General features: G+C 44.1%; 1 protein-coding gene across 1 annotated transcript in view; it reads right to left on the bottom strand.

The window, feature by feature from the left end:
- shisa9a (shisa family member 9a) overlaps positions 1–14,933 on the bottom strand; it is a gene marked incomplete at both ends in the record, with an annotated part of 62,996 nt that extends 48,063 nt beyond the window's left edge. The window contains 2 exons of the mRNA XM_080747431.1: positions 13,549–13,583; positions 14,422–14,933. Coding sequence (XP_080603557.1) covers positions 13,549–13,583; positions 14,422–14,933 — 547 coding nt within the window. The remainder of the gene's footprint in view (positions 1–13,548; positions 13,584–14,421) is intronic.
- Positions 14,934–15,313: the final 380 nt, after the last annotated feature.

The following is a 15,313-nucleotide window of genomic DNA, read 5'->3' as shown; positions in this document are numbered from 1 at the left end:
TCCCACTGTACTCTTCTCCCTCCTTTATTCATAATGTTCTATGCCTCTCCTCCTTTCTGTTCTACTATCTCTCCTCCCTCCCTGCACTTCACCTGAGAACTCTGCTCCTCTCTCTCTGCTTACCTCCCTGCTCCTTATGCCTCTCAGGGCCCATTGTCATTGTCTGCCTGGCCTCCCTCTGTGCCTGAAACAGAGACCGTGTCTGCAGCGGGTCGATGTGAAGCGGTTGGGCAGCCCCGGAGCCCTCATAAACAGGAACCTAATGGTGTCCCTGGGCTGCCGAGGGGCCTCACATTAGGATAATTAGGCAGAGACAGGGTGCCGCAATGAGGCTCTTGAGAGAGAGAGAGAGAGAGAGAGAGAGAGAGAGAGAGAGAGAGACACAGAGAGAGACAGAGAGAGACAGAGCGAGAGAGGAGGTGCTGTCTTGCTGTGTCTTTACCAGTGGTGGAAAAAGTACTAAAAATGTTTTACTTCAGTAAAAGTATCAATACTGCCATGCAGAATGCTCTCTTACAAGTAAAAGTCCAGATTTTGAAAAGTACAAAAGTATTGGCATCAAAATGTACTTAAAGTACCAAAAGTAAAATTACTAAATATGCAGAATGTCCTGTCTAAAATCTGTATGTTTATTTTTTAAATAGACGATCTACAAGCTCACAATGCGTCGCAATGCGACACATTGTGAGCTTGTAGATCTGCTATTTCCAAATGGCTGAAATGTATATACTGTAAGGTTGAAGTGGTCACTGTATATTTTGTAATAATACTCAATCTACAAATCAACTAGTAAGTAAAGTTTCAGATGTAGTAGAGTACTGTAAAAGTACAATATTTGGAGCCGAGATGTAGTGGAGTAGAAGTAAAAGTATTGGAAATTGGACATACTCAAGTAAAGTACAAATACCTTAACACAACAGTAGGCTACGTAAGCAAATGTACTTAGTTACTTTACACTACTGGTCTTTACTGTGCTTCTGTCTTCCTTCTTCCTGAACATCAGGGACCACATGGGACTTACACTACTGAAATCACTCAACTGTTGCTGGAACTAATTTGGAGATTTCAGACTAGTGCATACCCACATTAACACCCATCATCCATCCGGGTGTTGGGAACGCCACAGTGACTACAGATGAGTCTACGGCATTGCCGTCCATCCAAGGTATGGGAGCGTGTTTGCTACTAGATGCCTGACAAAAATGTGAAACGTACTTCCTCGCTCCCTGCATAAGCCAGTGGTCGATGTCCATGTGCAAGTTCAGATCAATAGACCGTTTGTCAGCCTTCTGATTGGTCCCTGAGACTCCCTGACTGGCCAACCAGAAAAAAACATTCACTTTTTGCTATCGGGGGTGGAGTTTGTGCAGTGGAGAATGTTGCTTCAGGCTTTCAAAAACTGTCCGCAGTGCGCGACACGGAGATCGGCCGGTACGGTGATAGCGACGGCAAGCGTCAAGCGATCTCGCTCATCATAACGAATAAGCTTCAACAAACTAGTTCACATGTACCTTATCAATGGTCTAAGAGTCACGATTGGGTACATATAATTTAAATGGGCAGAATTACGAAAAGCCAGCCTATTATGTGAGGAGAAACATTCTCTCTGTCCTCTTCCTAGTACCCAAGATGCAATGCGCTTCTCTTTCTATCTCTGATCCAGAGGATTAAACTAATTAAAACATTTATTTTTCGGGGGAAAACTACTGTTTTGCTATGTAATTACTGTACCTTTTTCTTCCCTTTTTATTAATATCACGTAGATGTGTTTTTTGTGGTACTTTATATAGCTGTAATGAGGCTATGAAGGGAAAAAAAATGCCATCCACTTCCACTATAAAAGAATCTGCAAAGAGGATTCTGTCCCACTGGGATTAAACACATTAAAACATATATTTTCGGGTAAACCCCCTGTTTTGCAATGTAACTACTGTACCTTTGTCTTCCCTTTTTATTAATATCACCTAGGTGTTTTTCCTTTGGTACTTTATATAGCTGTAATGAGGCTATGAAGGGAAAAAAAATCCCATCCACTTCCATTATAAAAACAATCTGCCCAGGGTTAATGTCCCATCATAGTAACAGGGCAGAATGGGGCGGGATTTACAAAAGGGTTTATTGGTTAACCCACTGTGGAGAAAAATGTTCTTGCTGTGGGATGTGAAAAATTGTTTTGGGTCTTAAATATAAAGTAGGGTGACATCGGTAGGGACAGCTTATAAGATGACAAGAAAGCTCTCATACAATAAAAAAAAACATCACAAGAATGCACCTGGGACTTATAATCAGTGACGTCGACCTCAGGCTACATCACTGATGATACGTCCCAGGTGCATCCTTGTGATGTTTTTCTTTCCCCGTTATCGTTATGTATAGTTTTTCCATAGTGGCTATAACAAAACAGCTAAATCAGACTGAATTTGGTTGAGTAGATCACATATTATGTGGTGGCCGCAGGGGTAAAGTTCCTGCCCACAACCGTGACTAAGGATTTTAAACACCCACGATGCCTCTGGCTTGGCCAGGTGTTCCAACAAACACAACTGGCGAATGAGCGAATGTGGGAAGCCTGGCGGAAAGGGCAATCTCTGTCACTGCACTAGCAACTCCTAAGGGATGGTCAAGGTGCCAGTTCAACAGGAAGGAAACCTATTACTACTACTAGTAGGTTGGATAGTCCTTATTGTCAGGTGAAAGAGGTGGCTGGTGCCTCCTCTCAGGGCCCATTTCTTTGTCTGCCTGGCCTCCCTCTGTGCCTAAAACAGAGAGCATGTCGGTGTGAACCGTCTGGGGAAGATGCAAGCTTGTCTTACAGGTTGCACGGCTGTGAGACCACCCCGGGGGCTGCTAATTCAGCTTTCCAACCTGCCAGTTTTAACACTGGTGACACTGTATAAGTCACATTGTATACTCTTCTGAAAATTCTCAAATATAAAAATTGAACACCGCCAAGTTGAGATTGAAAAAGGGTCACGACTGTGACCGAATCCCCGGAGATGTAACTAACTCCCCGCTGCACTGTGTGGTTCCCTGGCTCTGGTGGAGAGAGACACGCCGCCTGCCAGCTCCCCCCCATCTGTCCGACCGCTCTCCGCAATGTGATGTGACACACGTTGGGTTGGGTGACAGCGCAGGAAGACGAGGTCACATAGTCACCTAGTTTTTAACGAACGACCGGCTCAGCGTTGCAGACGTGCAATTGACAGGAGTGTACATGGCATGCCTGCACGGCACGCTTGTATGCATATGTCTACGGTATACAGACAGTGACACACGAGTACATTCAACTTACACAGACACATACCCCCCATACAATCATACCGCCCCTTCCTGTAGACACGCACGAACGCACATAGACACACAGACACACACACATACACACACACACACACACACACACACACACACACACACACACACACACACACACACACACACACACACACACACACACACACACACACACACACACACACACAATTATACTTGTGAGGACATCAACATTTTAAATGCATTTTCTTTTTCTTTTTATCCCTAACCTGAATATTTTCCAAATTGGAGGTCCAACTCATGTGAACACACACTCACAGACAATAGTAGTGTCTTGCCGACGGCACTTTTCCTCATAACAGTACAGTCTCAGAAGCAATTACCTATTAAAATTTCATCCTTCCCATCTCTGCATGTTTAGAAAGCTTACAACGGCGCGAGAGGTAATTAAGTCTAATGGTAAATTGAATCATGGCTACAGAATTGTGTGTGTCACTTTTCTCAAACTAGTGCTCTACTGCAGCGCATAGCAAATAAAAGCACATGCACACAAATAATTGGCATCTCGCACCAACTGAGGGAAAACCCTTTGCAATAATCCACAAAACAGCAGTTATTCACCAGATAACTGTATTCGCAGAAGCCCCTTCAGAAGGGCACACATTAAATTCAGTAAAACTAATACTACTGTAGCTTTGTCCAATAGACCTGCTGTTCTCAACTCCATTTCTCAAGACTGCTGCTGGACTTTGAACTGTATTGGGATGTTACCTGTAGTAGTAACAATCTATTATACTGCAAGTGCATTAATCTGAAGTCCCTGATTCGATCTCTGTAGTCATGTGATCAAGACGTATCTGTCACGTGTCTCATATTCCATTCCAATTGGCTATGATTGGCTCCCAAAGTTTGTGGGGGTGGCCGTTTTTGCACTTAAATGCCACACATCATGAATGCAGCTTCTGATTGCCGTGAATCTTTACACACTCATTCCCAAGTCAAGGAAGAGCCTCCATCCCAATTTTTTCAAATCTCGTCATGCATGGTGGTGCTACAACAGCCACTTAACGTCTCTTGATTGTACGACCGTATGGTCATACAATCAACATCCCCTGGATTTTCTGCCATTATGTGTTTTCTTCAAAACATACATTTTGCTACCACTCCTACAGATTTTGTCCAAATGTCACACAAATCTGTACAGATTATCTCTGGGGTCATGTGATGAAGATGTATATGTTTGATTTTTCAGATCCCATTCCAAGTGTCTACAGCCTACAGTATATGACCAGACCAGAGTTTGGCTAGGCAACCCGGCAACCTGTGCTCAGAGGAGCACACTTTTCAAGTTCCCTGTCTTTTGTGTGACACTGCTTGTCTGTATACCTGTCATGTTGTGTGTATTATCTCTGTCAGGCCAAAGGCAGGACAGGGATAATTTTTTCACAAAAGAAATGCCCTCCAACTCAACCCAGACAGAACTGAAGTTATAGGTCATTAGAGCATAATGCAGAAATGTAAAGCAGTGCATTGGTCCTCAAGAAGCAAATGTTATAGAACCATTGCCAAACCACATGAACCTTAGGAGAACCATAGCTCCACCCTCTCACGATTACAGCATGTCCAAAATGCCACTGCCATACTGTCCTTCCTGGGACCCGTAAGCGGGACAAATGCCCCCTTTAGGCACTGTCTTCCCTACATTTGCTCCCAGTCCGACAAAGAGCAGATTTGAACATTTTATGATGTGTTTTTAAAGCCCTTAATGGACTGGCACCACCTTACATATCTGAGTACGCCCCCTCGACACCGGTCACTTAATTAGATCTGCTGACCAGATGCTTCTTACAGTCCCATCAATCCTGCAGAAGCAGAGGGGTGATTGTGCCTTTTCAGTTGCCCCAAACCCATTTAACAGCCTACCTTTACCCAGTCAGTGGTTCTCAAACTTGTTCATGTCGATGACCCCCAAATTGACACTTATTAGCCCGTGGACCCCCATTTGGAAAAAGTATGTTAGGGACCCCCATATAAGAGAAAATATTTACAGCTCTAGCAGTGATTTTCAGCCATTTTAATCGCATGGACCCCCAGTTTGACATGCATTAGGCTGCGGAGCCCCATTTAATGGCATTTCTATCTCTGAGACCCCAATTTATATTGTAAAATCAATGTTAATTTAACTCTGAGAGTGACCAAATGGACCGGTTAGGGTCCATTTGGTTCCATTTGTACACTCTCTGAGCTACATACCCACCCATAAGGGTCCATTTGATTAAAGCGAACATTTGTAACTCAAATCTATGCTTCTGGAGGTCCTCAGAACAAAGTATTTTGAGATGGCGGTCTGTAGCCAAATACAAATCATTCTGGGGGTCCTTGATTTTAAAAGGTTTGAGCACCACTGACATAGAAACATACCCTTTTCAAAACACTGTTAGGATTTAGAAGACATTTATAGAATCAGGTCCTAAATGGGTTAAAAATCTAGGCTGACAGAGAAGTTATAGCCTGCACTCTTTGGAATCGTGCGTGTGTGTGCGTGCGTGTCCCCAGCTAATCTTGCAAACTACTACATTGATCAGCGTAACATTTCATGTGCACACAGCCAGCTGGCCAATTACCCTTTAAAAAAACGGGTCTATATGTTAACCATGCGAATTTCTAATCGCAGATTAGATCCAGGCTATGGGATAAGTGTCTGCAAGATTATGGTGTGGAACTAGCCATGCACTGTTCATCCACCAGCTACTACAAGCTCATTACAGAGAGAGAGAGATAGAGAGAGAGAGAGGACGTTCAATTCACATCTGATTAACACCAAATAATATTTGAAAATAAACATAATTATGACAATAAACATGCTAACAACAAGCATGTCCTGCATGGCACGAGATTTGCGTTCCACTGAGTTCTCCTCTTGAATTTCTACTGCACTTTCAAGTTCAATAAAAATCATAGCAAACTGTGCGTTTGAAACAATATCACAAGCGTATTCCAAAACAAATTCTGCTTCAGTTGAAAGAAAGAACAGCTGTCCTTCAGACCTCTGAAAGAAGCTTCGCTTCAGTCAGCCTCAATGCAACCACGAAGATCCGCCGCCTGCTGACATTGTACTGACTGCACCCCTCTGTCTTCCTCTTGTTCTATCTCTCTCTTCTTTCTCCATCTCTCTTGTTCCTTCTCTTTCATCCCCCCCTCTATCTCTCTCTATGACTCTCTTTCCCGTCTCCATTCTCCCCCTCCTTTATGTCTCTGTGCTCTTTGATTCTGAAAGCACAGCGACACGGCATTCTTGTCTCTTGAAGGATTCCAACAAAGTCTCTTGGTTTTGAGACCAACACGAAAGCCCGGATGCTGGCCTTGATGGTGGATTGGTGGGCTGGTTGGTGGAGGGAGGCTCAACTATTCTGTGTTTGTGTGGCTCTCGCTTTGGCCTCCATAGCCACATGAGGTGGCATCAAGCGTCAATGGTGCCCGCCCGTCCAACACCCCCTTCCCCCTTCCGTCCCCTGCAAGTGTCATCACTGGACATGAACAGTGGTGTAAAGTAACTAAGTAGATTTACTTAAAGGAGTAGTTCACCCCCAAAATGACTTTTTGGAGCTGTGTGAAGCACAGGCTCCCTATACGTGGCCGTGTGGGTCTGTGTGTGTGTCTGTATGTAGCCTGAACTTCCTAAACTTCGGCACGCTACTAGTCCCACAGTTTTGCCACCACACACTCGCGCCATATGTCAAATCGACCGGCTTACTCGGGAATAGTGGGCTAGTAACTTGTTAAGAGAAAGGATCAATAGTTTAATTGATATTAATTTATTAGTGAATTAATTTTCCCCATTGACTTATAATGGCAATCGCAAAAACTCACATTCAATTATTTGTCTCTCGCAAACCATAGGGGCTAGAGTTTCAAGACTTGGAGAGGAGGTTCATAATGGTTTCAAGGATTAAATAAAAAATAATTGTGTCATTTGGCCGCAGTGTGGCGCCATAACACCCCACTTTACGTTTTGGCCTGTAACTCTTGAACCGTAGGTCGGAAAATTAAAAATATTTTTTCCCTGGATTCCTTGGGTCATGACGCATCTCCCCATATAGGCCACGCCCATTTGCGCCATGATAGATTTTCCGCCATCTTGAATTTTCTCCAAAACACACTTTTTGCTCCTTTTCCTACATATTTTCTTCAAATGTCACAAAAATCGGTACACATGATCCACACACACACACACACACACACACACACACACACACACACACACACACACACACACACACACACAGCTCCACTTCACACGGGTGTGATTTTTTTCTATTGATTAGTCACGCCATGGAGACTTTTTTTTTCTATTGATTAGTCACGCCATGGAGACTTGAGTTCAATAATATTTTTGGGTTTTTGTCGCATTCCTAAGACAAAAATTTGATCAGAGTAAATTTACCCCCATTGATTCCGGATGGGGACCCGAATGGATTTGGGTCCCCATCCGGAACAAATGAGGTTACATTTATTGTTATCACGTTTTTGTCTTGCAACAAAGAACTCAAGTCTCCATGGCATGACTAATCAATAGAAAAAAAGTCATTTTGGGGGTGAACTACTCCTTTAAGTACTGTACTTAAGTAGCCTGATCTCAGACTCAGCTCAGAGAAAGAGTCCACTCTGAGAGTGGGCGGGGTCTATGGTCTGGAAGCAGGCTAGTACTTAAGTACACTTTTGAGGTATCAGTACTTTACTTGAGTATTTCCAATTTCTAATACTTCTACTTCTACTCCACTACATCTCAGATCCAAATATTGTACTTTAGTTTATACTCTACTACATTTATTTGAAAACTTGAGTTACTAGTTACTTTGTAGATGTAAATTATAACATTATAAAACATACATAAACCACTTTAGCCCCATTTTATACCTAGGCTGTTTGAAAATAGGCGATCTACAAGCTCACAAGGCGTTGTGATGTGACGCGTTGTGGGCTTGTAGATCTGCTATTTTCAAACATTTTGTACTTTTACTTTTGGTACTTTCAGTACCTATACTTTTGTACTTTTACTCAAGTAAATGTTGTATTCTAGACTTTTCAGGTTTTCAAAGTGCGGTCTGAGGTCCCCCAGGGGGCCCTGAGAGAGTTCCAGGGGGTCCCCTTCAAAAATGTGTTAATAAACATGAACATAAAGTCATAAACACAAGTTTAACCACTTTAAGTCTATATTCATCGGCTAGTTGAAAATAGCCAATCTACAAGTTCACAATGGGTCGCATTGTGACCCGTTGTGAGCTTGTAGATCAGCTATAGATCAGCTTGAAATATTTGGGGGAAATTGTGTGTACTTTTCAGTCATTTTAAACAACACAAAGCTTGTATAGGGCACACAACATTTTCAGGTGGGGATCTGCGTCACAGGCTTGCAGCATGAAGTCCGAGATGCACATTGGATCCACGCCGTTGCCATGTGGATCCACATGATTCAATTTGGTGTGTATCACTAATTGATAATGTGTGTCTTGCTTGTACTCTGTGAGCGATATGTGATGGGGGTTGAGGGTTATCATCATCCGGAGAAAACTAGATGCCGGGAACCGAGGCTCTGCTAGTTGTTCTGCTACGCTTCAGTAAACATTGCATCAAGCAAAAATGTGAATATGAATAGCATATGAATATGAATGCTATAGCAGCTGGGGTCTTCCTTGTTTGCTTCGCAGAGGAATAAATAGTTTTTTGTGTGTGTGTGGCAGTCACAGGAGTCCCAAAGGGATTTCCACCTCCTATATAAGCCAGGGGAGGCCCCCAGCCAGACCCGATTCACAGATGCTGGTTATAGGGCAATCTGGCCATAAGCTATAATCAATACGCCTTTTGCACTTAAAATAGATCATCCGTTCACTACACCTGAGCAAACTCCCCTTCTGCTCGTGTGTGTGTGTGTGTGTGTGTGTGTGTGTGTGTGTGTGTGTGTGTGTGTGTGTGTGTGTGTGTGTGTGTGTGTGTGTGTGTGTGTGTGTGTGTGTGTGTGTGTGTGTGTGTGTGTGTGTGTGTGTGTGTGCACGCACGCATGCCTGCTTGCGTGAGTGTGTGCGCACGTGAGCAGTGTTCCCATTCACCCCAGCATTGGTCTTTACACTGTAATTACTTCTCTTCTCCACCTCTTACTTACTGTATATCCTTCCCACAGGCAGTGCGCTCTATGAAATACTAACCCTACCTCTCTCATTCTATTTATATTCTGTCAATCTCTATAGCACAACAATAGCGTGTCCCTCTTTCCTCTCTCAACCCCTTTCTCTTTCTGTGTGATGAATCGTCTCCTTGGCCCATGGAGGGTACCCGTAAACCAATCAGAGGGCTCCCCGGAGGATCCTGTCAGATGACAGCGGTTAATAGCATTCCACATGATTACCCACAAACTCTGGGATTAGAGGGGTTGGGTTTGGGCAGGTTCCACATCGATGGTAATAATTACTATTCCACAGTGTTGTCCTAGCTGGTTGTCACAGGTGATAGGTCTCCTCTCTTCTCTTCTCTTCTCTTCTCTTCTCTTCTCGGGGGCGGCATGGCTGAATGGTTAGGGATCCCGCCTGGGGGCCCGCCTGGGGCCTGCCCTGGTTGTCCCTGGTTCGATTCCAGGCCAGGGTAGCAATGTCGATATGTGTCCCTGAGCAAGACTCTTAACCCCTAAATGCTCACACGCTCCCTGAGGGCAGCAAATCAGCTGGGTTGAGCTGAAAATACTGAATTTCCCCTCGGGAGCTAGGAAGTAACTATTTTATGTATTTCTCCCCTCTCCCTCTCCCTCTTCCTCTATCTCATCTCTCTTCAATTCCACTAAGTGGATAACTGCAGGATAGATCTCATGTACTGTATTTTAGAATTTTTAATTTGGGTTGTTTGTGCCGCTGAACAAACCAAGGGCTATGAAACCATGTCACCTCAAAACAAACACAACAAAAGATATCAGAATAATACAAACCCAAGAAGGATGACAGCCAAGGGCCCAACAACTGCACTGAACCTGAATGTCCACAGAATAGAGCATGGCAGGAAAGGGCAAAACAACAGAATGCATGAATGACAATAATACAAAAAAAAAGCTCCTCATGCAGAAAACAAAATCAGCCACGGCCCTTTGATTTTCTAAAGTGGAGAAACAACCCTACCCTGCGTAGCAAAAATGATCACCGCTGTTGCACACAACCTTTCCTCCCCTCTTCTCATGAGATCTGCTTTCATGATGATGCCGATGATACCATCAGTCAGTGGGTGTATTCAGAGTGTTCATGCTTAACAAGGTTACCTCATCTCTTCTCTACTAGCATAATCAATATGGAAATGCTGCTGTAACATCCGCCATTATACTGTACGTTTCACTCTTACAGACAATCAGTGGTAGTGACCCTCGTTCCCCAGAGCTCTGATAAACACTGAAATGAGCAGAAAATGAAAACTATGGGCCAACATGGAGAGTAGAGACAGTGGCCAATAACAATATTGATAGTTTGCTATTCATGCGTCCATTGATAACTAAACTTTTAGCAATTTCATCAGGTTATTTGCATAGGTGAATTAGTCTGACTTACCCCCCCTCTCTCTTTGTCTTTCGCTGATCGAGCTCATCTAACGACTTATCACACACAATGACACAACCTCTTACTCCCACTCCCTTCCTCATTCCCTTCCTCTCTCACCATCTCCCTCTCTCTCTCTCTGTCTCTCTCTCTTTTTTTTCTCAGTTTTTTGTACGTAAAAGGGAAATGTCTGGGCCCTAAAGTAAACTGAACGTGGCCTACATCTGGCCTAGATATGGCCTACATCTGGCCTAGATATGGCCTACATCTTGGTATAAAAGGCCCAAAGTTTGATGAAATTAACTCATAAATAGCACTGCTCACTTCACAGTAGTTGTGATTCCTTTTCTATGGAAATAACGATATAATGGGAACTATGCACGAAAATGAATTTCACATACCTTTTTTTACTTCTGTAAAGCTGTGATGTGACAATAAAGCTGATTCTGATCTGATCAGTGACACTGACAAACACTGATAACTTGAACTCTAAGCTAAGTTTACCTGCCAGTAAAGTGTCTTGGGTGCAGGTGTAGAGGAATACTCTGATTTCCCTTGTTTGCCGTGTATCGCACAGTGGAGCTTTAAGGAACGGAACTATGTCAAAGGATTGTACTCACAGTCACTGTCTTCGTCAACACAACCCTATCGATAATAAAAAATTACACGAGACCCGCACAACCTCCCAAAATGAAGGAGGTGCCGAGAGATTTGACTGCAGTCGGGAGGAAGTCTACGCCAAACCTCCTTCAGACAAAATGAGAGTGTCAGCTGAACTCAAAAGATAGCATCTGAAAATACATCATTTTCAAGGCTAGCGGAGCGCTTAGATTTTCCTTTTGCTCTGTATTATTGTGTTATCTGTTTCCATTTTGGGAGAAATGAGCACACGATACAGCAACAAAGCAAAGCAGGGGGTGATGCAATCTTGGTGGTATCTAAACACTTTGTACTGCCTGAGATGATTATACTGTGTGTGTGTGTGTGTGTGTGTGTGTCTGCGTGTCTGCGTGCGTGCGTGCGTGCGTGCGTGTGTGTGTGTGTGTGTGTGTGTGTGTGTGTGTGTGTGTGTGCATGCGTACTTGTGTGTGTGTGTGTGTGTGTGTTTGAGAGATAGTCTGTAGTTAGTATGTATGCATGTTCTTTACCCCCTTTTATTTATTTTCGTGAATGTATACACATTACACAATGTATATCTGTCTGTGTGTTCTGAGTTGTTTGATCTTTTTTTTTCATGTGAGGAAATACAAAGCCTAACCAGAACATTATCACTGTAGCCCACGGGACGCAAACAGAAATAGCTACCATTCACAGCTCTGTATTCTACCACGTTCGTCCCACCATTCCATCACCCATTCTCTCTCTCTCTCTCTCTCTCTCTCTCTCTCTCTCTCTATCTCTCTCGCTCTCTCTCTCCCCACATCTTAGAAATTATGTGGGCATGGACTGAAATAAAACATTGAATACGCTGGATTTGAAGGGCTCTGAAGGGAGGCTGCAGATCTCCTCTTTGCTTTTCTGCCGTCATGAAACTGTGGGATATCTGGCCAGTGTGAGATAAAAAGCCCATGCTGACATTTGAAACAAACAGTCAAAGCCTGCATGGAATGATTTTGTAATGTATGTCTGTTTATGGCCCACTTAGGCTAGATACAGTAGCATGCATGTTGTTTAGACAGATGCTAGGTTTGATGTGTGTGACATCAGTGGTTTTCAACCAGTGGTCTCATTCTCATTCTTTACACCCTCAAGAGTAACTTATTGTTAAACATCTGCAGTTTACAAGAAGTCTACACAATTAGAGAATGTAGAAGAATTGTTATTTTGATCAACGTTTGCCTGCATGTGATCTCTCCTATGGCATAACATCAATACGGTAGGCTCTCTCCATTCCGACATGTCGCCACTCCGAAATTGACTTCTTATTGTCGGAGTGGCGACACTCCCATGGGGGTTAGGTTTAGGGTTAGGGTTAGAGATAGGGTTAGTGTCGGAATGGAGACATGTCGGAAAGGAGACATGTCGGAGTGGAGAGATGCGCTCCATCAATACAGCATGGATGGAATTGTGGACAAAATCTTATCTAACAACAACAAAATATTCTACGTTTTGGGGTCTGAGAGGCATAAATCTCATCAAAAGGTGGTCCGTGGCTCAAATTCAGAATAAATAATGGACTTGGACCTTGATGTTGAAAAGGGTTGAAAACCACTGTTCTACATCAGTGGCCCTCGACCGGTTTTATACTGAGGCTGGGACCTGAATTTTGCTTGCACCATACCGTTGCTTTCTCTCCAAAGCAAGGGAAGACCAAGAGAAGAATTCAGACATTAATCTTTAGCCCTTATGCTGTGAATTCCGCTTTGGGGCTGTTAATCCGTGATATGACATCAATGCCAGTGGCTTGATGGAAACATGGGAACGTCTTCTATTACACACAGAACCATCCAGATATGCCGTTTTTCTTCTGCTGAGCTCCACTGCAGCCCCAAACATCTGCCTGCATGCATGTGATCTATGTTGTGCACAATTCATACAGACAACAGTGGGCCTATTCAGGTGCCCAGGTGCACACACACACACACACACACAACACTGCTCGATAAAGAAAGAAATTGGACGTTTCCCAGAAAGTAACACTGAGCTGCCGTACACCCCCAGGGCTATCTCCCTCCTCTGCCTCTCCCTCATTTCCCCCCAAATTGCTCACCTGGGCAGCCACCCTGCAGCACGCTGGCCACGGCCCTGTGAACAACACAGAGAGAAGGGGAGGGGGAGAAATAGAAACATAATGTGGCGAGGGCGATGACAGAGAGCAGAAAGAAACAATGAAGCGAGGGAGATGATCAGAAAGGAGTGAGGGAGATACAGTAAAGGGGAGACAGAAAGACAGAGAAAGAAGAGAGAAGGTGGGAGATGTTAGTAGGCAGCAATACAATACAGACAGAATTGTGCATATCTTGCTTAGTTCAATTATTCAGTAGGGCTGCGCTGCTTCACAGCATCTCCTCGTTTACAATGTCTGGCTTGTGTCACAAAGTGGAAAATATTGGGATTCCCCCATTATGGCAAGATGTGATGCTCCTTGTGCTTCTTAAGATGTAATTATTGTGGATATGCCTATATATCATGGACATTTTCAGACATTGAATAATTATAGGCTAGCCTAATACACAAGTAGTTTTGTTCCAGTATGAATATTTGGACATTTATACCGCTCAGAAACGATTGAGACAGCTTGTCTAATATAATTCCAACATTTCAGAACATCATTTTTGTTTCAGGTAATGAACCTACATTTATTACGTTTTGGAAACAAATCAGTCTATCCTTTCAAGGCTACTGAAACCAGCCACCAACCACAAAGAGGATGACACAACTGGTGCAGACTTTAAGCTTTTCATATTGAACGGTAAGGGTGTCACTTGTTGTTGCCAGCCTGTCAGCCCCATTTAGTTCTTATATTCATTATATATTTCTGTGCGGATGAACAAAAGATTACAGACAATGCTAATGTAGGCTACTATCACTCTATATGAGGGAGCTGAGAGAGGGAGTGAGGGAGAGAGATCGAGGCTCTCACCTGGACATATTCTCTCTCTGGGGGCGGTGAGCCTTTTCCAGACCCAGCTTAGTGAAAATCCCCACGAGGGCCATGATGGCCACTACTCCACAAATGATATACACGATTAAGTTCGTTTTGTCTTTGGTGGTATCTTGCATCTTGTTGATCTTCTTGTAGGGAGTTTGTCCGGTCTTCATCCATATCGGCGTGTCGTAGTTCTTGCAGATGCTCTGGTCCAGCCGCGAGATCCTGATGGAGCAGCAGAAGCGGAAGCCACAGGTGCCGCAGCAGTACAGATAGTTCCCCGTCTTGCAGATGAACGGCGGGTCCCACTGGCCCATCACGTCGTAGTAGCCCCGACATTTGTCCTCGACGGGCGGACCCTCCTCCACGCTGTCCTCCTCCCGGGAGCCGTTGGAGGTGGCGATCATGACGAATCCGCCCAGCAGCCCCGGCTCGCCGTCAGCCTTGCACACGAGGGCCATAACTTTGACCAACAAGTAGCCGAGGAGAAAGTATTTCCCTCTCATTGTGCTCTCTATCTCTCGGTCTCCCCCCGTTCAACTTGCACGCGGAAAGGAAAGGACTCGGGAGGAAAGAAAAGCGCGCCGCGTAGGTATTATGAAAAGTCCAGAAACATGCGTCCAAACGGCAGCGCACCGCCTTCCGCGGCGAAGAGCATCTTCACGAATATACGTCCTCATCCAAAGACGTACAATTACAAAGCATTGGGTATTTCACGCAATAAACTGTTGCTGTAACCTCAATCGCCGTTTTCCAAGTGACTGCGCATTCCCGAATGTTGCGCATGTAGGCTACACTATATGTCCTTTCAAAAACGCATTACAGTCTCCAGTTTTGAGTGAAGTGCATCACTTCATATATCCATCGGCGCGCTCTTACGCACGAC

Source organism: Nannobrachium achirus (genome assembly GCF_963921795.1).
Source record: "Nannobrachium achirus genome assembly, chromosome: 18".
NCBI classification, from domain to species: Eukaryota; Metazoa; Chordata; class Actinopteri; order Myctophiformes; family Myctophidae; genus Nannobrachium; species Nannobrachium achirus.
This window is presented reverse-complemented; position numbering and strand designations above follow the sequence as displayed.